This window comes from Neovison vison, chromosome 11 (assembly GCF_020171115.1).
Source record: "Neovison vison isolate M4711 chromosome 11, ASM_NN_V1, whole genome shotgun sequence".
NCBI lineage: Eukaryota > Metazoa > Chordata > Mammalia > Carnivora > Mustelidae > Neogale > Neogale vison.
The window spans coordinates 140093189-140115094 of NC_058101.1; the positions used below are offsets into that span (position 1 = coordinate 140093189).

The 21906-nt window shown below is 43.3% G+C and overlaps 1 protein-coding gene across 2 annotated transcripts in view; it reads right to left on the reverse strand.

Moving 5' to 3' along the window:
* Positions 1 to 21906, reverse strand: part of MFAP3L (microfibril associated protein 3 like) — a 40126-nt gene that overhangs the window by 12122 nt on the left and 6098 nt on the right. Inside the window, exons 1-2 of one of the 2 annotated variants that reach the window (XM_044224842.1) lie at positions 7546 to 7793; positions 5829 to 6255 (exon numbers count right to left, since the gene is read on the reverse strand). In XM_044224842.1, the coding sequence (XP_044080777.1) occupies positions 5829 to 6255; positions 7546 to 7629 (511 nt within the window). In that variant the 5' untranslated portion in view covers positions 7630 to 7793. Of the gene's footprint in view, positions 1 to 5828; positions 6256 to 7545; positions 7794 to 21906 lie in introns of those variants that run through there. The other variant, XM_044224843.1, reaches the window with a different exon arrangement.

The window sequence follows — 21906 nt, forward strand, 5'->3', positions numbered from 1 at the left end:
ATGTGCTGTGGTGAGTGCTGTGAAATGTGTAAGCCTGATGATTCACAGGCTTGTACCCCTGGGGCTAATAATGCATTATATGTTAATAAAAATAATTTTTTAAAAGCCTAATTGAAAACAAATTTAGCACTGCATGGTTGCACCTGTTATAAGGCTTCTGCAGGAGATGACAGCTCCTTGAAGCCTCTGCAGACTCTGGTTATAAACACTGCAGGCTGCGAGAGCTCTTGTACCTCTCCCTGCCCCCACTCCCACTCCCCAATCCTCCCAAGAGACCTCTTCAGAGTGTACTAGGGCAGTTCTAACAAGCTATTTCCTGTATCACATGGAGCAAAGGTGGCCTGGGATAATACCGGCTTCGCTCAGTTTTCAGCGCCCGAAGGTGTGGGGGGGAAGGCCACGCTGTTCAGAGCCAGCAGTTATGCTCTGCTTAAAGGTATAAATAATATCTGACGAGGACCCACTGTCTTTGCATTTCCTGGCTAAGGAAACAACTGACACTCTAGCTAATTTGATCTGGTGATCTTCATTTTTGTAAAAAGTGCCAAGCATGTAATTCCATGGAGACGAACAACAGTCTTTTCTGAGAAGAGCTACAGGTGGTTTTCCAAGACAAGAGCACCCTACACTGGGTTCACATAAATAACTTCCATTTGGGGAATCTCAGCTGTCATCCTTATCTGAGATGGGTCTGGAAGGGTCTTTCCACAGCTGAGAGTAGAGCACTCTGAATTCATATCCCAAAGAGAGCACACCTCATTAAAGAGTAACTACCGATGGTGGTTATCAGGTTGGCCCTTGAAATGGCTCAGTGAACCAAAATAACTTTAAATTAAACCACTTTTGTGGGAAAATACATAATGGGTTCAAACAACTGACCTGAAGATCTACTTTGGAACGATTCTTTAGTTAGCTGAGAAGTGCTTGCTTCTTTGGGTTAGATCAGGGTTTCTCAGCTTTGACGCCACTGACGTTTTGTGCCCAGTAATTCTATCCTTTGCATTAAGGATGCTTAAGATAAGGATGCTTAGCAGCATTCCTCCCTTCTGCCCACCAGATGCCAGCAGCAGCATCTCCCCCTTCCTCCTTCTCCTCCCTCAAGTTATGACAAACTAAGAGTATCTTCAGACTTTGCCAAATGGCTGCTGGGTGGAAAACAGGCCCCTGCTGAGAACCACTGTTTTTGGCAAATGTGAAGTTTACCTTGTGCATGATATGCTTAGTAATCTGCACATATATGGCCTTCTCAGAGATAGAAGCATTACTGGTTATCAATGGGCCCTTTGTACCCAAGAGTGATGTTGGGGCAAGGGGAAGCCTCTGAGGGAGAAGAGGGTTCCAGACCTGCTAACCTTGCAGTCACAACCTTGTTTTGAGATTTCCAATAACTTTTAAGGGACATAAAATTTTTTATATCAATTAAATGCTTTTAAGGTTGAGAAACTGAGCTCGAGAATAAGAAAGCACCCAGAAAATTATTTCCTCTCTTTTCAAAAACACACTGGACTATGAAACATAGATTTAAGCCCTTGGAATTTATTACTGTGACAACACAGGACAGTATTACCAATAACAGTGAGAGCAGCTGCCATGGACAGCTTGGTGTGCTCCAGGTAACTATCCAAAACATTTCATATACAATAGTTTATTCAAGACTCTCAGCCCCATCTGCTAATAAAAAAGGAATGCCTCTATTTTACAGATACAAAAACTGATGCTCAGGGAAGTTGAGGCACTTGCTCAAAGACTCTTGTGTGATTCTTCTGAATTCCCCACAATATATTCATAATTGCATCAATCTTGTTTTAAGCCTTTGAGAAGTTGATTTTTTCATCTTAAATATTGAATCTACTAAAAGAAGAATTCAGCATATTTTCAGGATTTAATGAGCTAGCGACTTCATGCCAATCTTAGAGGCAAAGAATAATTTACCTTCCAGGTGGAAATGGACCTCCTTCTACGTGTAGTAAGCAGGGAGGTCAGAAGCTATGGTCTGCAAACTGGCCTGGCACAGCTTGCTGTCCCTTGCAGAAACAGCTAATAAGCATTTCATAGTCTATTAAAAAACCTAAGAAGTGGAGATAAAAAACAATGGAGTGGCAAGAAATGCAAAATTTATAACCATGAATTCCAGTTGTGACAACTGTGAACTCTAAGCAGTTCAGCTCAGTTTACTCTGTGCATGTTTACTTTCAAAGATTGTTCTATTGTTCTTTAATATTTTTGGTGAAAGAATGCAGCAAGGCTATGGAGACAAATCCACAGAAAGTCTCAAACCTAACTTGAATTTCAAACGTAATCACTAACAAGCCAGACGTGTTTACCAAGGCCTATGCCAGCTGACTTTCTTGAAATGCTTGCTATTTATCACCTGATAAAGATGCTAATGTGCGTTTACATGGCTTAAAATCAGAGCAAGAAAGCACGGCAAAAATACACTGGCTAATTTGTACCTGAAATAACTGGGTCTTTTCTCATAATACTTTCTGACAACTATCTATTTCTACTCACCTCTAGCAGAAGGAAATTTGAAAACAGTGCAGTCTGTGGCCATTTGTGGTTTTGCATGTTACTCAAATTCTGAGTTATTTCTGTAATGTGGTTGGTGGACCACCCCCAACATGTCCTTCGGTGAACTACCAAAGGAAGAAGAAAATAAAGTCCTCCTCCAGAAATAGATTACACGTTAGCCTCTCCTGATCCTGCAGACTTTAAGTCACAAGCACCAGTGAACCAAGGCAAAGCAGCTGCCGCTCCTACAGGAAATAGCCCCATTCTTTCTAGGACCGGCAGTGCTGGCATGAATAATAGCGATCTCACTTCTCCAGCATAACCAAGAAATGACATTCCTCCTTTCCATGCTAATGGTGGTGTGTTCCTGGATTCTGACCATGGGGGTGTGCACGCACAGGTCGTGTGCACACGAGGTAGCATGCATACTAACCCATCTGTGACTGTGATGGGGGTGATCACCGTGCACTTTCCATCCAGGAAGACTTCTCGCACTCACCCCATCTGGGTTCAATGCTCTTCAATGGTTTTCGCCTACCAAGACCTAAAGGGTGAGCAGATACTGGCTGGGCAGAGGAGAATACACACACGCTTGGCCACACACTGGTTGTGTAATATCCTCTCTGTTTACCTGGTTCCTCATCTGTATGCATAAAGATTAGTAACATCTACCCATCACATGTGTTGTAAGGATTAGAAATAGTATCTGAAACTTGGTATGGGGGCTTATTCAATGGTAGGGATTATTAATGAAAATTGCATTAATTTTGTTAGTTTGGTTTAACAGTAGTCCATTGTATCTAGGTAATGTTCTGGAATATTAGCATCATTTTTCATACTATATTCAATTACCTCTTTGTTGAGTTATAAGGGAAACACTGCTCTATTTAAACTTCTAGACTAAGCCTGAAAATTGAAATTTTTGTCCACAGTCATAATATGGGCATTTTCCCCATCAGAAATTAAGAGCTAAAGACTTATGGGTCCTCTAATAGGCCATCTGAGCACTAAAATTCGAATACTTCATGATGAGGACTCATTTCTGCTTTCTTGTATCTTGCTTGGTTAGGTGTAGTCATTTCTGTATTACCCTGTGTTACTGATGTTCCAACTATCACTATGCATCGTAACACAAAAGCTGAGTTGGAACATCAAGTACTAGTATAATGAGTTCTTTTTAAAAATCAGCAGCGCATCTTCCTTACGAGATTCAAAAACAGCTAACTGGCTTATCAGCAATACTGCCGGCTGCACAGTGACGCAAGCACTGGCTTCTGATGGAGCAGGTGTCTGCGCCAAAGGCTTTTGGTGGCTACCCCTGCTTCGAGGGTCTGGGACAGGCGGTTACCATAGGGTCGCCTGAGCACCCACAAAACAAAGGGCAATTAAGCCATGTGGGGCTTCCCTCTAGGCCAGCTTCCCAGGACACAGGTAGAGAAGGCAAGGTGCACCGTGTGCTTGCCGGACTGAGTCAACAGCTATAAGGACCTTTTTAATGGAGGCAACAGGGGATCTCTTTGAAGGAGAAAGGTACTACTTCAGGAATGCCCTCAAAATATTGCGCCTGAAATTCAGGCCCAGCGCTCAAAGGTTCCCACAGTTGTCTTCCCCTCTAAGACTGAGGGGTTCGGGGCCCCAGCCCCAGCTCCTGGGTACCCGGCATAACCTGTGCTTCCACGTCCATGTGAAAGGCAGATGCAGGTCTGGAGTCCTTGTTCCCCTCACTTCGGTTACCTTGTTATTCCTCACAGTGGCCCAGCTTGCGGAGAGATCTGATGAGGTACAGGGACTGCAGAGTGTGTATGTTACCATGGTTACTGCCCCCTCACAAGTGTGATATCACTTCCTTTTGACTTGGGAGTCTAGGAGGAAGGAACGGGAGGAATGGAAACCACCTGTGGGCTAAGCGGTGGTGGTGTCTCATCTTCTCATCATCAGTAGTGAAGGTTCTAGTCAAAGCCACTTAGTAACAGTAGGACCTTGGGAAATGTGCATAAAAGAGGGATTTGGATTACACTGTCTCCAAGTGTAATCCAAATTTTTAACCCATAATTTTACTTGGTGGGCAAAGAGTTCTGCTCTCCTAGGTTAAACCAATAGATACACATGTGATATATAACATTAAGAGAAGAAGCTTTGTCATACTATACATCCTTGGATGGCTAACCAAAAGCAATGTAATGAGAGCACTATAAGGAAACCCCACGTCCCAGGGAGCTGGGACCAGGGAGCTGGACTGCTAGTGGCCTCAACCACATGTAATTGTAAGAAATTATTCACTCAGCTCCCAAGAAGACATAAGACATTAGCCTCTACTATTTTTCAGAGTACAGAAGATGAAATGAAGGAAATAGATTAAGAGTGTAGGTTTTCTTGCAGCAGAAACTCTCTGGGGATTACTCACTGGTCACAGGGTGTGGAATGGGAAGTACAATATGAATGAAAGGTGACAGAAACTAGTAAGCTGCTACTTCAGGAACAAGGGTCGTTTTACTCCCCCACCCTCAGCCCCCTACTTCACACAGTAAATGCTTCAGAAAGCACATTAACTCCTTCAGATCAATTAAAGCAGGCTTGGGTTTTCAGACAAGTACCTCTCCCACCTCAATCAAGAAATGTACAAATTCACAATGACCCAACCAATCCTCTCTCTGGCTGGAGACTTTCCTGAAGCAAGCTTGGTACTTAAGTAGGTGATTCACGTTTTCTGGCCAGAAAGGCACTCAATAAAAACCAAACACTCCCCTATTGCCACATGTTATTTCTTGCTCTTGAATCCTCCCTCTGTCTTGGCCTCAGCTGCAAGAGACAATCTAGAAACTTCAGCCAGGTCTTTGGGAGCACAGAGCCATCTCTAGTCAGCGGCTGACAACTTTGCACAGAGACTTCTTTTAAGAAGTGTGGTCCTTAAATCCACAGTCAATGAATTAAACTGACGCTTAACCATAAACTGCTATACTGAATACTAGAGCCAGCCCCATGAAACGAAATGAAACTCCCTTATAAATGGAACGTATACTAATGGGAAATCCACTTTACATTCGTCCCTATAACATTGTGTATGCATTATACTATAAAATTCCAAGAAGCCTTTTAAGAGACTTTTATGTTTGCCCTTTGTCTTCTGAGTGGCAGAGTGAAGACTATGAATTAATTACTGCTTTGAATCCTTAAGGATATATATTTCTCTCTCTTGCCTTAGCAAAGAAGACAGAATGAGATCTTTAAATGACTTGAATAAGAGCAACTAACATTCTCAGTGTGGCTTCCAGCGTCTGTTTATATTTTATGACATTTGACACAACTTGAAAGCCTACCTCCTCCTCGCTCCTTCTCCTCGCTGTCTTGCAGCAGCTTGCCAACGGAATTATACCACTTGAATTGTGGATCAGGGATGCCATAAACACTACAATTAATCAAGGCACTGTTCCCTTCCTTGACTATGATATGGTCAGTTCTGGCAATGATTACAGGCACAGAGCCCGAGACCACGTCAGTGCCATTTAAAGTGCTATTAGTCACACTCTTAGCAGTCGCTAGAGTGGATACTAGGATTAAAAAGGGCACAGTAGGTAGAAAGCACACAGGCAGATGGTTCTTCAATCGATCCATCTTCTTTGCTTGCTCTATAAGGCAACAGAGATGGTTTGCCAATGGGAATCTTCTATCGGACAGCACGCTGTTCAGAGCAGGCCATGGGACAAACCTGTCCTGGATCCATAGAGTTGGTTCCTGATTAAGAACCTGTTTAAAAAACAAACAAACAAACAAAAACCCACACACATAAATACTAGCATTCAAACTTTAACAACTTTATTTATAAAATACTAGAAACGCAGGTAAAAATATACACTTCTATAATTTTTTAAACACACAAACTAGAAGATGTTCTGAATGTTAAGGTATTTTTTTCCACAGAAATCATAAGAGTATAATTTTGTTATGTTTGCTATTGAAACATATGGCTCTTAGTAGGAACAAATATATGCTTTGTATGTTAAATTTGTATCACATGACTTCTGAGAGTTCCAAAACCAATTCAGGCTTCCTTCATTTAGCATGCTAAGGTCTCCTTCTGCCCTGTCACCTGTTGCTACTGCAGATGACCTGACTCTTCACCTGGGGTCCTTTTTCCCCTCTTCTCTTTCCTTCTAGCTGATTTCAGTGGCCCCGGCTTGGGTGCTGCCAACATTTGCAAGGGCTCTACTGGAATCAGTCTGGCATTTTCCTCACTCCCCATTACGGCTTCTACATATGGCTTCCCCCTTTTCAAGCAACTGCTCATGCTCCTTTGAGCTTCAGCCCATCTAGCTCCCTCTGTTCCACGTTAACTGCCATCTACCAACCCATGATCACTCACTGAATTCCCTGGTTTCGGTCTTCATCTGTCTCCCGGAGGCAGGGGACAATCAGTAGAAGTGGGGTGACATTGTGGTGGCTACACTTCTTACGTCCAAAGGTCTAACCTTCACTTACATCTCTATCTTCCATTTCATCCACGAATCATGTAGCCACACCCTGGACCTTTCATCTCTCCACACTCTAAGTTCCAAAGTGTCAAGTAGTTCTGAAGTTCTACCATCTTTAGCTGCACCCGCCCATTCTTCCAGATCTCTTACTCCCCTCACTGAACTTGGTAGCCCTTCCATTCTCCTCAGTCTCTATCTCCACTCCCCAACCCAACCTGCATGCTCCACTTCTGTCTCAGCCTAGACCCAATCACATGGACCACCGTCCCCAATATCCTCACCCCATCCTTCTGCCACAACTACTGTGCCAGGATACGACTGTGATCAAGCTGATCACTTGTCATCCCGGCGCCTGTACCCAGGAGGCTGGAGCACCTCCTGGAAAGAATCACACCCCCACCTCATTACTACCAAACTAAAAGAACCACCTCAACCCCCGCCAGGCCCTCAGTAATATCTGGTAATCTCTGTATCAGTGCTGAGTCCATTCAGTATCCTTTTCCCAAGATGCCCATAGACTCCTTAAGCTTTTGAATCAAGCACCTTAGCCCAGTGGTATCCTTACCTTTCTCAAAAGACGGCTTTCTCCTACTAGGCTGTGCAGGCACGAATTCCTACTGTGCCACCTTTTGGAAAGAATCCTCTGCATCTTATCCTCACTCCCTCCTCCTCCTCCCCTGCCACTCACTCCTCAAAGAACTACATTCCGCATTTTGCCTGCTCTTTACTTGAAACAGCTCTTGCTCAAGTCACCAGTCACTGCACGTTGCCAAGTTTTCAGTCTTTCTCTTGCCGGAGCTCTGTGGCAATTGCCACTCTTATGAACAAAGTTCCTTCCCTGGCTTCCACACTCCATTCCTCTTAACCACTCTCATTATTCTTTACTGGTTCCTCTTCCTCTTTCCAGTCCTTACAAGGCAGTTAACCCCCAGAGTTTCATCACTGGCTCTCTTCCCTTTTTACCCTCAGCTATTACCCAAGTTCCATTTTCATGCCTTATTTAATAAGTCTCAAATCCCTGTCCTCAGTCCTGACTCCTTCCTGAATTTCTGACAGGTGTTACCAGCTGTGCACGGAGCAGCTTTAGGAGGATGTTTTGCAGGTAACTCAAAATTAACACTCCCAAGCCAAACTCATCTGCTAACTATGCTACATTTCCCACATCCCTTCTATCAGTTCAGGGCACCATCATTAGCTCAGGTATGCATGGACAAAATCCTCAATTCCACTGTGACCCTGGGTCTCTCAGAATGTAGCTACAGGTTGCTGATCCCATCTCTTAAGTGTTGCTTGGCTTGTTCCATCCCTTGTATCCTCTGTGTGAGGCTCAGGTTAGCCCCCCTCTCTTCTCCTTACCAGAAATGGTGTGGCTGCCTTCTAGATAATCTGTCTGCCTTTGGTCTTACCCCAGTTCCCAATCCGATCCCTATAACCATTCTATGACACAAATTCTATGGTGCCATTTCTTTACTTAGCAACCTTCAGTATTTCTGCATTGTCTACATTATAGAATCTGAATGCCTTACCCTTTATATTACTGTATTATATTATTTTTTTAAATAGTTACTGCACATGAACTCTTAGGCAGGCGTTATTATAGGTCCTGGAGATAGAAGAGTAGATAAGACATATCTCTCCTGTTCTGAGGATATTATATTCTCATGGGGAAAACAGACAATAAATAAATAACAGGTAAGTAAGAATTTCAGCTAATGATGCACGCTTTGGAAAACACACCCCAGGGTACTCAAATGCTAAGTCAGGCAATCAGGGAGAACTTCCCTGAAGAGGTGGCCCCTGGGCTATAGCTGCTTCAGGAATCAGCCACACCTAGATCTGGGAGAAGAGCATTCCAGGAAGAACAAAAGCAAATGGAACACTATAGGATGGTCAGAGGAGTTTTAGAAAGGTCCAGATCACCTAGGACTTTATAGGACACAGTAAGGAGTTTGGATTTACCTAACATTCACTGGAAAATTTTAAGCAAAGGAGTGACCAGATATGATTTCTTTTTTAAAATCAATTTTATGGGTGCCTGGGTGGCTCAGTAGGTTAAAGCCTCTGCCTTCTGCTCAGGTCATGGTCTCAGGGTCCTGGGATTGAGTCCCGCATCGGGTTCTCTGCTGGGCAGAGAGAGTCTGCTTCCCCCGACCCCCCACCCCCACTCTGCCTGCCTCTCTGCCTACTTGTGATCTCTGTCTGTCAAATAAACAAATAAAATCTTAAAAAAATAAAAATAAAATAAAATCAACTTTACTGTGGTATAATTGACAAACAATGAAATCTGCCCATTTTAGGTAAACATTGTAGTGGATATTGACAAATGTATATAACTATGTAACTACCACAGTAAACAAAATATGGAATGTTTCCACCATCTCCAGAAGTTCCCTTGTGCCTCATGTTTACACTGATCCATTCCGGTATTTGCTGTGTGTATCTGTATGGCATGAGGTAAGGACTGAGGTTCAGTTTTCCCCCATATGGATATCCGGTTAGTTCAGCACCATTTCTAAAAAAGACTATCATTTTTTCAATGGATTATCTTGTCTTCTTCTCATAAACAGTGAGTCCACTTCTAAACTCTATTCTGTTCCACTAACGTTTACGTCTCTCCTTGGTTGTGTACCACACGAACCGCTCTGTCTGCCTCATTCATCTTGGTATCCGCCATGTCTCAAGTCCTCCAGGACAACAAGTTACTGAATAAATGAATCTCTCTCCAAAGGCAGAAATAATTATGCCGATTCTGTAGACAATGAAACTGAGGAGATAAATAAATCAGGGGTGATAAATTAGCTTCAGACCATACATTTCTTCAGTGGGAAAGACAAAGAGTTTTCTTAGTGCTGCAGACTTCCACACTCCCCCATGCACTCAAGTGCCTTCCTGCCCCAGGAAAGCCAACGCATTTCTCCACCAGCAGGAATCGTGGTTTATGGGAGATAGCACAGGCTGCTGCAGCATGACACATACCCTGTTATGACTTTGTAAATGTTTTCTCTACTTGGCTAACTTGTGGTTTCCTTTGAACAGGGAAGCTGTAAAGCTGACCGATTCAGTACAGGATGGTAGTTAAGAGCATGGCCTCAGGTTGTACATAGACTGGGCCAGGATCCTGGATCTAAACACCCTCACTGGCTGTATGTTGTTGGCTAAGAACTCACCAAGTACAGGACAATTCTAAGGACTCATGACCAAATGTACATACCGTACTTGCATAACCCTCGGCTAGATAGACAAGAATTGTCAGCATAATGTATAAAGCATGCTTTGCTGAAATTACGCTTCTCAAGTTGATTTTTATTATAGCATTTAGAAGACCTACCTTGTTTTTGGTTTTAAGACCTTACTGACTGCCCTCCCACCACCTGGAAATAATTACAAGGGATTTTCTGCACTGGGTCCTTTTGCAGGGCCTCAAGTCTGAAAATACACTAGCTGCCCCTCTGGACAAACACTGCAGTGAGCATCCTGGGGACAGTATCTGGGGTCACTGCCGACTCCCTGATGCCTATACCAGATCCAATGCCTAACTAACTAGCTTGGGGGAGAATGAGAGACTAGACAAATTACGAGGTAGGTTCCAGTAAGTGTGTGTACTAAATACACTATACCATTTCTTTTTTCACAATGAGGGAGAATGCAACAAAAGGAAGATCAAACTGGGTTTTAAAATGCAGAACTCTAAAACTGTTTTTAAGCAAAGGCTGGCCACTTTGGTTTTCTAATTCAAACAGCTTGTGCTAGCAAGAATAAAGAGAATGGGACACTGTTGTTCTATTATATTTTAATAATGCCAATAGGAACTTTGAGCTAGAAACACAGCAACTATTCCTAAACTGTAACTATCTCCCTTAGAGACCTTCACAGGTACAGAGGCAGAGATTGTGATCTTAATGAGGGATTTCAGTTAGCACACTTCTTCTTCCCGCCACCTCACTCCCATCCTTTCCCATTCTGAAAAGTTACCAAAGTACAGAAATCACAATGGGTAATTTGTAAGTTGTCTGTGTCGATGCATTTTTGCTCAAAAACTCTGTGAACGTTTATTTTCTAAAATAAAGCATTTAACTGGTTAACACTAATGAATTAAAAGTTGTCAGTAGGAATTCGACGGATTTCATACCATGCCCTTTTAGGTTTGTTTGTCTGAAGTATGGTTTATGTGCTGGCCACACTGCTAGGGTCTGGGGCAGGCAGTTGGGTGTGGGAGTGCTACAAAGCTCACTAAGCCATAGTCTAGTCCACTTATAATCTACTAGATGTAGAGATACAGCTAATTCCAGTACATTCTCCAGGTGCAATGAGCTTAGCAGTGAGTATGCAGAAGGAGCACAGGCTGGTCTGGGTGACGCTTGGAGATGTTTGTTGACTGCCTCACCCAATCCCGGTGTCACCCTCCCCTTCCCACGGCCCCATTGTTCTCAACCATCCCAGTCCTTCTAATCTTCCAATGAGCCTGCAGCTTGTACCGCACTTGTGACAATCCTCCCTGGCATATGATCTTGCATTTTTCTTAGCTTTGTGTTGAGGGAACTTCTTTTCATAATTACAAGCAGAGCCCCTTGATGGCAGAAACGCTGCGCAAATAGCTCTGTAGAAATTTCTGAGTACTGGGCACCCGAAGTAATGCTTACACACACTTATGTGGGATCCAATGGCAACTGGAATAAATTCACAATGTATTGCCAGAAAAGCATATAGACATCATGTCACTTTGGGCACTGGGGAAATATTCTACAAATGTACTTTGTGCAGCCCGTCAGATGTTACAGACAGCATCCTGAAAAGTTCGGTTAATAACACTGTAACATTGTGAAAGACTTTTTAGCTACCAACGACTAAACCATGAGCACTATAATCCAGCAGTTTTAAAATGCAGTCCTTCAAAATACAAGAACAAAGGCCACAGATTCCAAAACCAGGGTTTAACAAAAGCTACAATGGACAAATTGTTAAGCTTCATGTGTTTGCTCATGGCCTTTGGGAAAACTTTCATAGAATATTTTCTATAAATAAAACAAAAGAGAAAATATTTAGCAGACATCAAATGACCTTTCTTTACTCAGCCGCTTCCCTATTTCCCAATGATTGTATTTTATCTTAAAAACATGTAATAAAATGCTTTGTTGGATCTTATTTTTGTTCCTTCACCTATAATAAAACATGACTGCTGGCCATGTATTTCTGGAGTTGGGAGGAAAGGGCCCCTTGTTTAAGGGTGTTTGGACTAAATGAATATACATTGTTGTTTTTTTCTTGGCACAGTTCATGCTGCCATTTCCCCTTCAACTATGATGAGCAATTTTCTAGTTACATAACTAGATTTTGTCACAACATCTTCTGAGAGTGACCACTATTTTCATTTGTGCATAAATGATGCCATAGACACAAAGGCTGCCTTTTAGTTTAGAACACATTCTTGATAGGTTTCTCCTCATGCAGCAAGGAGAAGACATCTCAAGTTCATGGAAAATGAAGAAAGACACTGAAATGCTCTAATCATAAACACTAACTTTTTAAAACTGGCAGGCAACTGAGGCCATTTTTGTTACGGCCCCAATGTGGACTCCCCTAATTTCTTTTAAGATCAACATATACAGAGTTTTTAGGTAGCTAAGGTGGTGTCTGAATATGAACAATGGGAATCCAAGTCCAAAAACCTTGCAGAACAAGAATATTCCTATAGCAATTACTATAGTCCAGAATCAAATCATGTAAGTACTAAGTATAGTAAGTTTTATCTGAACATCCAGTTACATTGCAGAAAGAGTCATACTTTGTTTCTTTCCTACAGATGTTCTAGAATCTATATGTGTAGAGTTTTTTTTTTAAAGATTTTATTTATTTATTTGACAGAGAGAGATCACAAGTAGGCAGAGAGGCAGGCAGAGAGAGAGAGAGAGGAGGAAGCAGGCTCCCCGCTGAGCAGAGAGCCCGATGTGGGGCTCGATCCCAGGACCCTGGGATCATGACCTGAGCCGAAGGCAGAGGCTTTAACCCACTGAGCCACCCAGGCGCCCCTATATGTGTAGAGTTCTTAATGCCTCTAATAACACAGAGGTAACTGCTCACTTAGATGGCAAATGGGATCATTACATTAAAGAATGGAAGAACATTGTGTTTAGGTTACTTTTTGAAGTACCCAGATAGGTCAGTTCAATCCGAATCACTACACATTAACAGAGGAATTTTTCTGTGCCTGGCAGACTGCCAGGGATGAGGAGTATAAAGGTAAGACACAGCCCTTACCCTCATTCATCTGCAAATCTAGTAGGTGGAGAGAGAAAAGTAAGGCACAACTAAAAACAATGTGAAAACTGTTCCATCAGAAAGAGGTCAAAGATCCACTGAGGGTACAGGAGAGGAGACCCAAGCGGTCTGGAAGGACCAGGGAGAACATTCTATAAGAAGTGGTCCTTTAGTTTAGTTATAAAGGAGTTCACCAAATAGACCAAGGGAGTGAAGCTGACCCCAAAGGAGGAAGAGCATATTCAAGAAAATGCTGATTAGAGGGAACCTTGCACATTTAGGGAGCTGCATGTAATTAGGCACCACTTTGCAGTAAGAAGAAGAGAGGAGGAGGAGGAAGGCTGAGGTAGGCCGGTCCACATAACGGAGGGACTGGTGTGTAATACCAAGGATGGGGAGCACTCACAGGTTCTAGAAGGGGGAGGTGACATGGCCAGTTTCGTGTTTAGAAAAATCACCTTGCTCAGAGTGTGGCTGATGACACAGAGGAAGGAAGGAAGGAAGGAAACAAAGAACGGGGGCACGGACTAACAGCAGTGGGGAAGCCAAGACATGGGCATATCCAAAAGAGGTAGAGGAATTAGAATGTGCAGGCCTTAATGAGTGCCTGACTATACAGCAGGTGACATGAACTCCGGACTTCTGGAGCAGCAATGCCCATGGTCATACCAACAGCCGTCTGAGAAAAGGAGTGTTTCATTCGCTAAGAACCAATGCCTGGTACGGTAGGCAGAATACACATGAACACATGAGTTAGGAATTTCCACTGACAATTCCCTGGGGCTGCACTGCCCAGTTGCTGCTACACTTGGATGAAGGCCCGAATGCCAGCCGTGTGGCTGAGCAGAGCCCATGGTGGCTCCTGCCATTCCACCAACCTCTCCCCCGGCTTCACACTCTCCTTGCTCTACAAGTCCTGGCCGATGAAGGTTTGTGAGGACAAGCGGCCTCCGCGACACTTACATTTATGAACTGGGAGTTATATGGCAGCATCTTATGGGAAGAAGTAGGACTGTCTTAAGAAAGTAGTCAGACCCTGTGCGGCCTCGTGGCATTCTGGACAGCCCCTCTGTCTGTTAACTGCATGGTATTGGCATAATTCATAGCTACTTAATAGGTAAAACAAAATATATGCCCTGATTGGCAGGACTGCTGTTAATGGCCACCAGATGAGCTTTTCTAAGCTCATCCAACAATTTAGGAGCTACAACAAAAGGTCTCAATTCCACTTTACCAACTGCACTAATGTTCAGGCCTCTACAGAAGTCTAGGTTTTTGTTTTTGTTTTTGCTTTTCTCAATACATGAAAGGTACAGACTCTTCAAAAACGGATCTGTTTTTAAATCACTGTTTTTCAAACCTGAAGAGGAACTCTAGGCCCAGAGATGCCATCTTTGTAATACTTTATTTTTGGTGGTGCATCATATTAGAAATCATCCTTGGATCTTCACCACAATTTTCCCACACAGTATGTTTTTCTGATGAAAAGTAAGGCTGATATAAAATAAAGCTCCCAGAAATGTAATCTTCTAAAAAGGAGGAAGATAAAAAGGATTATAGTAAAGGTTTCCCTCTGCAGGTACAATTATCATTAGGCAAGATAAAAACAGGTCTATCATACATTATCTGTTCACCTAACTAGAATATTCGATCTGGAAAAACTCACATGGGTTTTCATAAAGGTTTTCCTTTATGCAAGATGAGAACGGGAGGCCCACAGAAGATGAGCAGTTTCCCAGCATCACACAGTTTAGTGGCTTGGAAGTAGGATTAAAAAAGCTCAAACCTAGAGTGGGCCTGAATTACGTTACAATCTCTTGGTTCCACAAAGGCCATTTCTGAGTTGTCCCAGCAGCTGAAACATGCGTTGACAGCTGTTCTAATCTTGGGTCTATCCGTGGAAGAGTTTACTGATGTTTCCGTGTGTATTCAGCGTCTTCGAATTCTCATTCTAAATAAAGAGGCTAAAATAGTTCCGGGCCCCATTAATGCAAATCCTTAACAGATCCGAGGGCTGCTTCCTCCGGAATTTGATGGTCAAGGGAATAAACCAAACCTGGGAAATGAATACAAATGGGATAGATGCACTAGTGGATGGTCCCAGCTCAACACCCAAAACACGTTACAGTGTAGATAAAGGGGTTACGATGCTGTGGCAGTGTTCTTCTTGAATCTCTGACACCACTGTGTATCAGATTCTCTACACCTATAAAACCTAAAGCCTGTCCAGAAGCACCTCTGTTTGTCTTTCTCTTCCTGTCCCTATTACAAGATATTTTTTCTGGTGTCTTCTCCCTTTAAAAAATAATTGTGTCCTTTCAAAATATTTTCCCTACTCACTCGGAGTGGGTGCATAGGGAGATTTACATTTTCTTTCTAGTACCATTATTTATGTCACCTGCTAATCTATCACACGACTTCTGCCAACTTTCAGTTCTTTTTTTCATTTCCGCTCAAGCCCGTTTCCTCAGAAGTTCTGGATATGCTCTGTATAAAAGCCCCTGTATCCAGAGTGAAGTCAGGCAGGGCTGATGGGCATCTGGAAGGCTGAACACATCAATGAGCAAGAACTCTTCTCCAGCCTAGAAGAATGGCCAGAAGATCCCACGGTATCAGGGAGATGTTTTATTGAGGTGCTGACCCCTAGCTGCCTGCTGGCAGATCCAGGCTGGCCAGCTCTCTGCCCAGACAGAGGAGGAAGAGCATGTCCGCCGTGCAGCACAGGAGACTGCTCTATAAATCAGAAGCAGTATTCTTAACTTGCTTTCCTAAATAGAATATATAGCCTGAGGCAATTGCCAACAATTACATTTTCTTATGGATCTGGTATACTTTGTAAACTCCTCAGGCCTTCATAGTAAAAGTACCTTTTTCAGTTTCCCCATCTGACTGAATACAGACGGCTTCCCAACCCGCCAGATGTAATGCACTTGTGGACGGTTTTCCATTGACATGATATTATGAGGGGGGTTGACTGTTTAGTGCTAGGACAGCCCATGATAAATTCTTTTTTTTAAAGATTTTATTTATTTATTTGACAGAGATGACAAGCAGGTAGAGAGGCAGGCCTGGGGCGGGGGGAGGGGGGAGCAGGCTCCCTGCTGAGCAGAGAGCCCGATATGGGGCTCAATCCCAGGACCCTGGGATCATGACCTGAGCCAAAGACAGAGGCTTTAACCCACTGAGCCACCCAAGCACCCCAGGACAGCCCGTGATAAAGGTATTTCATTGATCATGAGTATGAAGGACAGTAGTAATAGAACCCAAACAAGACACAGAGTACTGTCTAAAAGGACTACATCCAGTGTTCCAAGGGATAGCCAGTGTGAAAAGGAACTTGGTACAGGACTCCCTGTAGCCAGAAAACTGAGATCATAATATAGCAAAACGTTGGAATTAGGTTCCTAGGATAAGAAATGGGATGGGCCCTGAGGTTAAAGTCAAGGACAGAAATTTTGGGGTGAGCTGGGAAAAGGGTACCAGTTTAGCATTTTAGGATTAAAACCTACAAACTCCTTTCCTCAGTTTTGCCATTTCCTACTTAGTAGATGACCTCTAGGAATCAGCTGATCCCTCTGAGCTACAGACCCATCTCTTGGGCCCCTTCTTATCTACCATTCTGTGACCACCAGGAGTGTGGCTGGGGCTGGCCAAGGGATGGGATGGTGAGTGCTAAATAAGAAGAGGGAAAGAGGAGGGAGTTCTTTATGTACAATGAAAATCCTATTGCCAGAAATTCAATTAGGGCCAAGAACTGTGGTTGCCAAGCCATTCGTGACTTGGTGATGACCCGGGAACCAGCCTGTGCATCACACAGCACATGGTAACTCGTTCTCTGTAGGGAAGGAAACCTCTTCAGTATTATTGACATCCTAAAGAGAACCTACTCAAGCTCCCAAGGTCTTTGGACCCTCCATCCACACCCTCCAGACACTCTCACAACACTGCTGAGGTGAATGAGCTCAGATTCCTGCAAGGCGTTACCACTGAGGGGCTGGTCAAGGCGAACCACAGTCCCCCGCTGGGGGCTTAAGATCGTCATTTCACTACAGAGAGGTCTGGGGTCTGCTCTGGCCATTTGGGGGTATAATTTTTATCACGAAATTCCACTGACAAAATATGGTTGGTGTTGAAGTATTTACCGACTGTCCTAGGAACCAAGCATTCGTTACTTTTTTTTTTTCCTTTTTTAATGACTAGTAACAGTGTATGCATGGGAAAGCTTCAAAGAAAATGAAAATAAAACACAAACACTTTAAATTATTACAATGTACATTTCCAGGGGTTCTTCTTTCAAGAGTAAAGGCCAGAGAAGGCCTGCCCACGGCCCTACGATATTTGGCCCCCAGCAGCCTCTCAATCTTCATTCCTGACCTCTCTACCCTTCCCTCGCTCCCTGCCAACCACACGGGGCCCTGCTAATCCTGGAATGTGCCAGATACACTGGAACCCTGGCACTTACTATTCCTTCCGTCTGAAGTCAGTCCCCAGGATGCCTGCAGGCTCACTTCCTACATTTCCTTTCTCATATGTCACCTCATCAGCAAGGCCCTCCCTGGTCATCTTACAAAAAATTGTGTGTTCCAACCCCTAACAGTCCTTGTCCCCTTTACCCTGCCTTTTCCTTCATACTGTGAACTACCCTGTCCCTACTAAGATGTGAGCTCCTGGATGGACGGACTTCTGCTGCTGACATTGTTCGCTGTCGTATCCCCGTGTGTAGAAACTCGCTGTGCTTATTGCAAGGGCTTGGGTATCTGCTGAGTGAATTTATACTGGTTCTATCTCCTCTCAGTTGGACATGTTACTAACTCACAAGGCATTGACATTTGCCCTACATTTTCTGCAAATTCTACCCATTTCTTAGAAATCCTAGGTAACTGGGTCTAGTCCTTACCATGAAACTAACCTTAAAATATAAACCAAGATTTCTTTAAAGGTCAGTCTTCAGAAACACATCTTTCCTTAGAGAGAGCCCTGAGAGGCTGAGGGCTCCCAACGGGCCCGGGAGCAGAGGCTGAGGGAGTGGGTCTGTCAGAGGACTTGGGGCGGCTGTCCACCACAAAGAATGTATCTGGGGACTATTTCCTATGCCTGAAATATACATTCCTTTTATTGTTGAGAAGAAAAGCAACCGCCTACTTAATTTATACATCAAATGTTGAAACCGGTCCCTTAAACTCCTTATCTTTCTGCTTGTTTGATTAAGGCCATTCAAATTCACGGCAGGAAGTGGATTACCCAGGGTTTCTTCTTTCAGCAGAGTCAAGTTTCATCTATTTGTAAAAATATGCTCGATAACTGAAGAGGGTAGTTAGAAAAGCTCTTCCTCCTTCTTTCTTTACCAGCTTATTATCACAAAGTGGAATTACATAATGCATATTTATCTGAATCCCATATGCCGAGTGTTTTTCATAGACGCTAGGACCTGGATCTTAGTGGAAAGCAGATCAGAAGAGATCCTGTAACTCAAACCCTACCTGACTTGTTATTAAGAGCTCAATAACAATGGCCCTTATGGTTACCTAGCACTTATGGTTTATAAAACACTCCCATGGATGGTACCCCGCTGGAGTCTCAAACTACCCTAGGACACAGGCAGGCCCTTGTGGTTCTTTCTGTCAACACTGACAGTGAAAGCAGCAGAGACCCAGCCGCCAGCCCTAGAGGAGAAGCCCCTCACAGAATCTCATCTACACTCACTCCTGGGCTAAGTCATGCACAGTGATCACCAAGTGAATACCAGAGCTTGGCCAAACTCTCTGAATGTCATGAGCACCCAAAGCTGTCAGAATGGTTATTTGAAATTGTTTATTTTGAAATATTGTTATTATTTTTAAAATTATTTTAAGGGACGCCTGGGTGGCTCAGTTGGTTAAGCAGCTGCCTTCACCTCAGGTCATGATCCCAGCGTCCTGGGATCGAGTCCCATATCGGGCTCCTTGCTCCGCAGGGAGCCTGCTTCTCCCTCTGACTCTGCCTTCCACTCTGTCTGCCTGTGCTCGCTCTCGCTCGCGCGCTCTCTCTCTCTCTGACAAATGAATAAATAAATAAAATCTTTAAAAAAAAATTATTTTAAAAATTTGGACATAAAATCAATTATCTTTCAAAATTTGGTTGAAAGCAAATCTTAATTATAATCTTCTAGCTTGACTTTAGCACATACCCTAAGATCAACCTTTCCCCCAAATTAAGTGTTTTTTCAGTGCGACAATATGGAAAATTACCTTAACTAAACAAAAAACCAGAAGAAAGTTGAAAACATGGATTCAGTGATTGCCACCCAGAATTTTAAAGGAAGCTTTGCTACTCTCTCAGCATTGATGGGAACAGGCCCTACGCACACTTGCCAGATGTTCTTAATGATGTCTCACCTGTGCAGTCAAATTCAGCTAAGTGATAAAAATCCAGGAGCCAGTTATATCAGTAAAGCGGAACTCAAAGTACTTATGAGGCCACTATTATGTTTAGTACCAACTGTTGTGAGCTGAAAAAAAAGAAATTGTGAAATCAGTTCTTTACTCTAATGGTGTCTGGAATCTTGGTGATAACCACATACCAAGCAATATATAAGCAAGCACTAAACTGGGCAAATACCACAGAAATTCAGAGGAGGGCCAGATGGAAAGGTCACAGAATGTTCCCTGGGGTTGGTCAAATCCTGAAGGATGAATAAAGGAGACAGAATAATTTTCTCAGCAGGAATAATGGCTTAGTTTAGACAACTAGAAATAGAAATAAACCGGCATGCCACTTAAAAATAAAAATCTAGGGGCACCTGGGTGGCTCAGTGGATTAAAGCCTCTGCCTTCAGCTCAGGTCATGATCCCGGGGTCCTGGGATAGAGCCCCACGTTGGATCTCTGCTGAGCAGGGAGCCTGCTTCCCCCCTCTCTCTGCCTGTCTCTCTCCCTACTTGTGATCTCTGTCAAATAAATAAATAAAATCTTTTTTTTAAATCTTAAAAAATAATAAAAAATAAAAAAAAATAAAAATAAAAATCTAATCTAAAAATCTAACCTAAAGTTAGAGTAGGTTTTTGCGAGGCTCGTGCAATGGGTCTGATGTGCATCCTCATCTCAAGAACTCTGGGATATCAGAGTATTCCTCCAGCGATTCTAATTAATAAGGGGGCTTAAGGGTTACTTAGGAGAAATGATAAAGAGGATTCTGGGATGGATGATCCATCACTTAGAATGTAAAACTAACACACCAGTTAAAGAAGGGGAGACAGCCATAGCACAGAGGTTGAGATGAGATGCCCTAGGGAAGGCAGGAGGGAAGCAAAAGTCCACTGTATGTCCTGGGTCCAGCTGCACAGGAATAAATGCTCTGCCCTCGGTGAAGCAAAGTACTGGTGATATGCAACTATTTTCTAGAAATTATTTCAAATTCCTCAAAAGTGTCTTAAGATGGAAAAAACCAAGTTACCTTTGGGAAGTCTAATGAGCAAGACTCACTCAGATGCCAGATAATCTTGCGTTGTTGAAACCCTGAAGGAATAAAACCTTCCCTCCAGCTTGGGACTGACAACAGGAATGGCACAAAGGTGGGTGGGGAGAAGGCCCGGGCAGAAGCCCAGGTGTGATTACTAAGGACAATGCAGCCCAGCACCTGTCTTTGGTAACGAAGCAGAAATTTACAAAGTGAAGTTCACACTAGCAGCTGAGGAGCAAGGTATCTCAGGGGTTACTAGATGTTCAAACCATCCCGTGGCTATCCTGGGGTGTAAAGGCCCAGAACAAAGTCCTGGATGAAGCTTGGAGCCAAATACTAATGCAGTCTTTACTCAAATACCTCCCCCTGCTGAAGACCAAGGAAAGTGGGTTTTATATCTTTAAGAAAACATAATGCCTACACATACATCCACTTATTTCCTTACAGGAGAGCTTGGCCACTGGGAAGAAAGGAATTAACTGGCCAGCTTGGAATAGTTCCCACTTTCACAAATACAGAGTTCTTGCTATTTCCAAAAGAGTACAGAAAGATAGAGACCCTGGAACAGATGCATTCCCTCTTGTCTAGGAGGTACCACTTTAATAAACCGATGAAAATGAAGTGAATTAGCCCCAGCCAGGGCTCTCCAGGGCTAAACTGGGTGGGACTTGTCAATGAGTAATTCTGGAGCACTTTATTCCAACCCATTTATTTCCTTAAGGAGTACAGCCTTCCTGGCACCATCAGCTAACTCTAATCCTCAACAGAAGGAAAGATTTTGAATTATATTTAAATATCTGCTCAGCAAACTTCCTCTTTTCCACGGATTACAAAGAGTCAACTTCAGCCCAGCCTCTAAGACAGTTATCTTCCAATGCAGAATCAGGGAAGTCTACCCCATGTCAGTATCATTTCAGCCTCACTAGCATCCCCAAATACTTCTGCCCAGAAGCTGAAGAACTATCAGAGATCAATTCCTTTTTTCTTTCTTCCATGTTTCCCTTACAAAGTATGTGCCCAGCAAGGAAATTCTGATTTTCTCCTCCACACACAGCTCTGAGTTTGGGCTTCCTGCTCCTCTGCTGCTTTAGGTCCCTCTGGTTAAGCATCTGCAGTGGAAGTCAGTGTCTCTGATCCTGAAAAGTTTTGTGCTCTGCAGAATCCTAGAGAGAGGGCACCTTCCTTCTCTTCCCCTGACACACAAAATCCGATTACATGCGAGTCACTTCCAACGT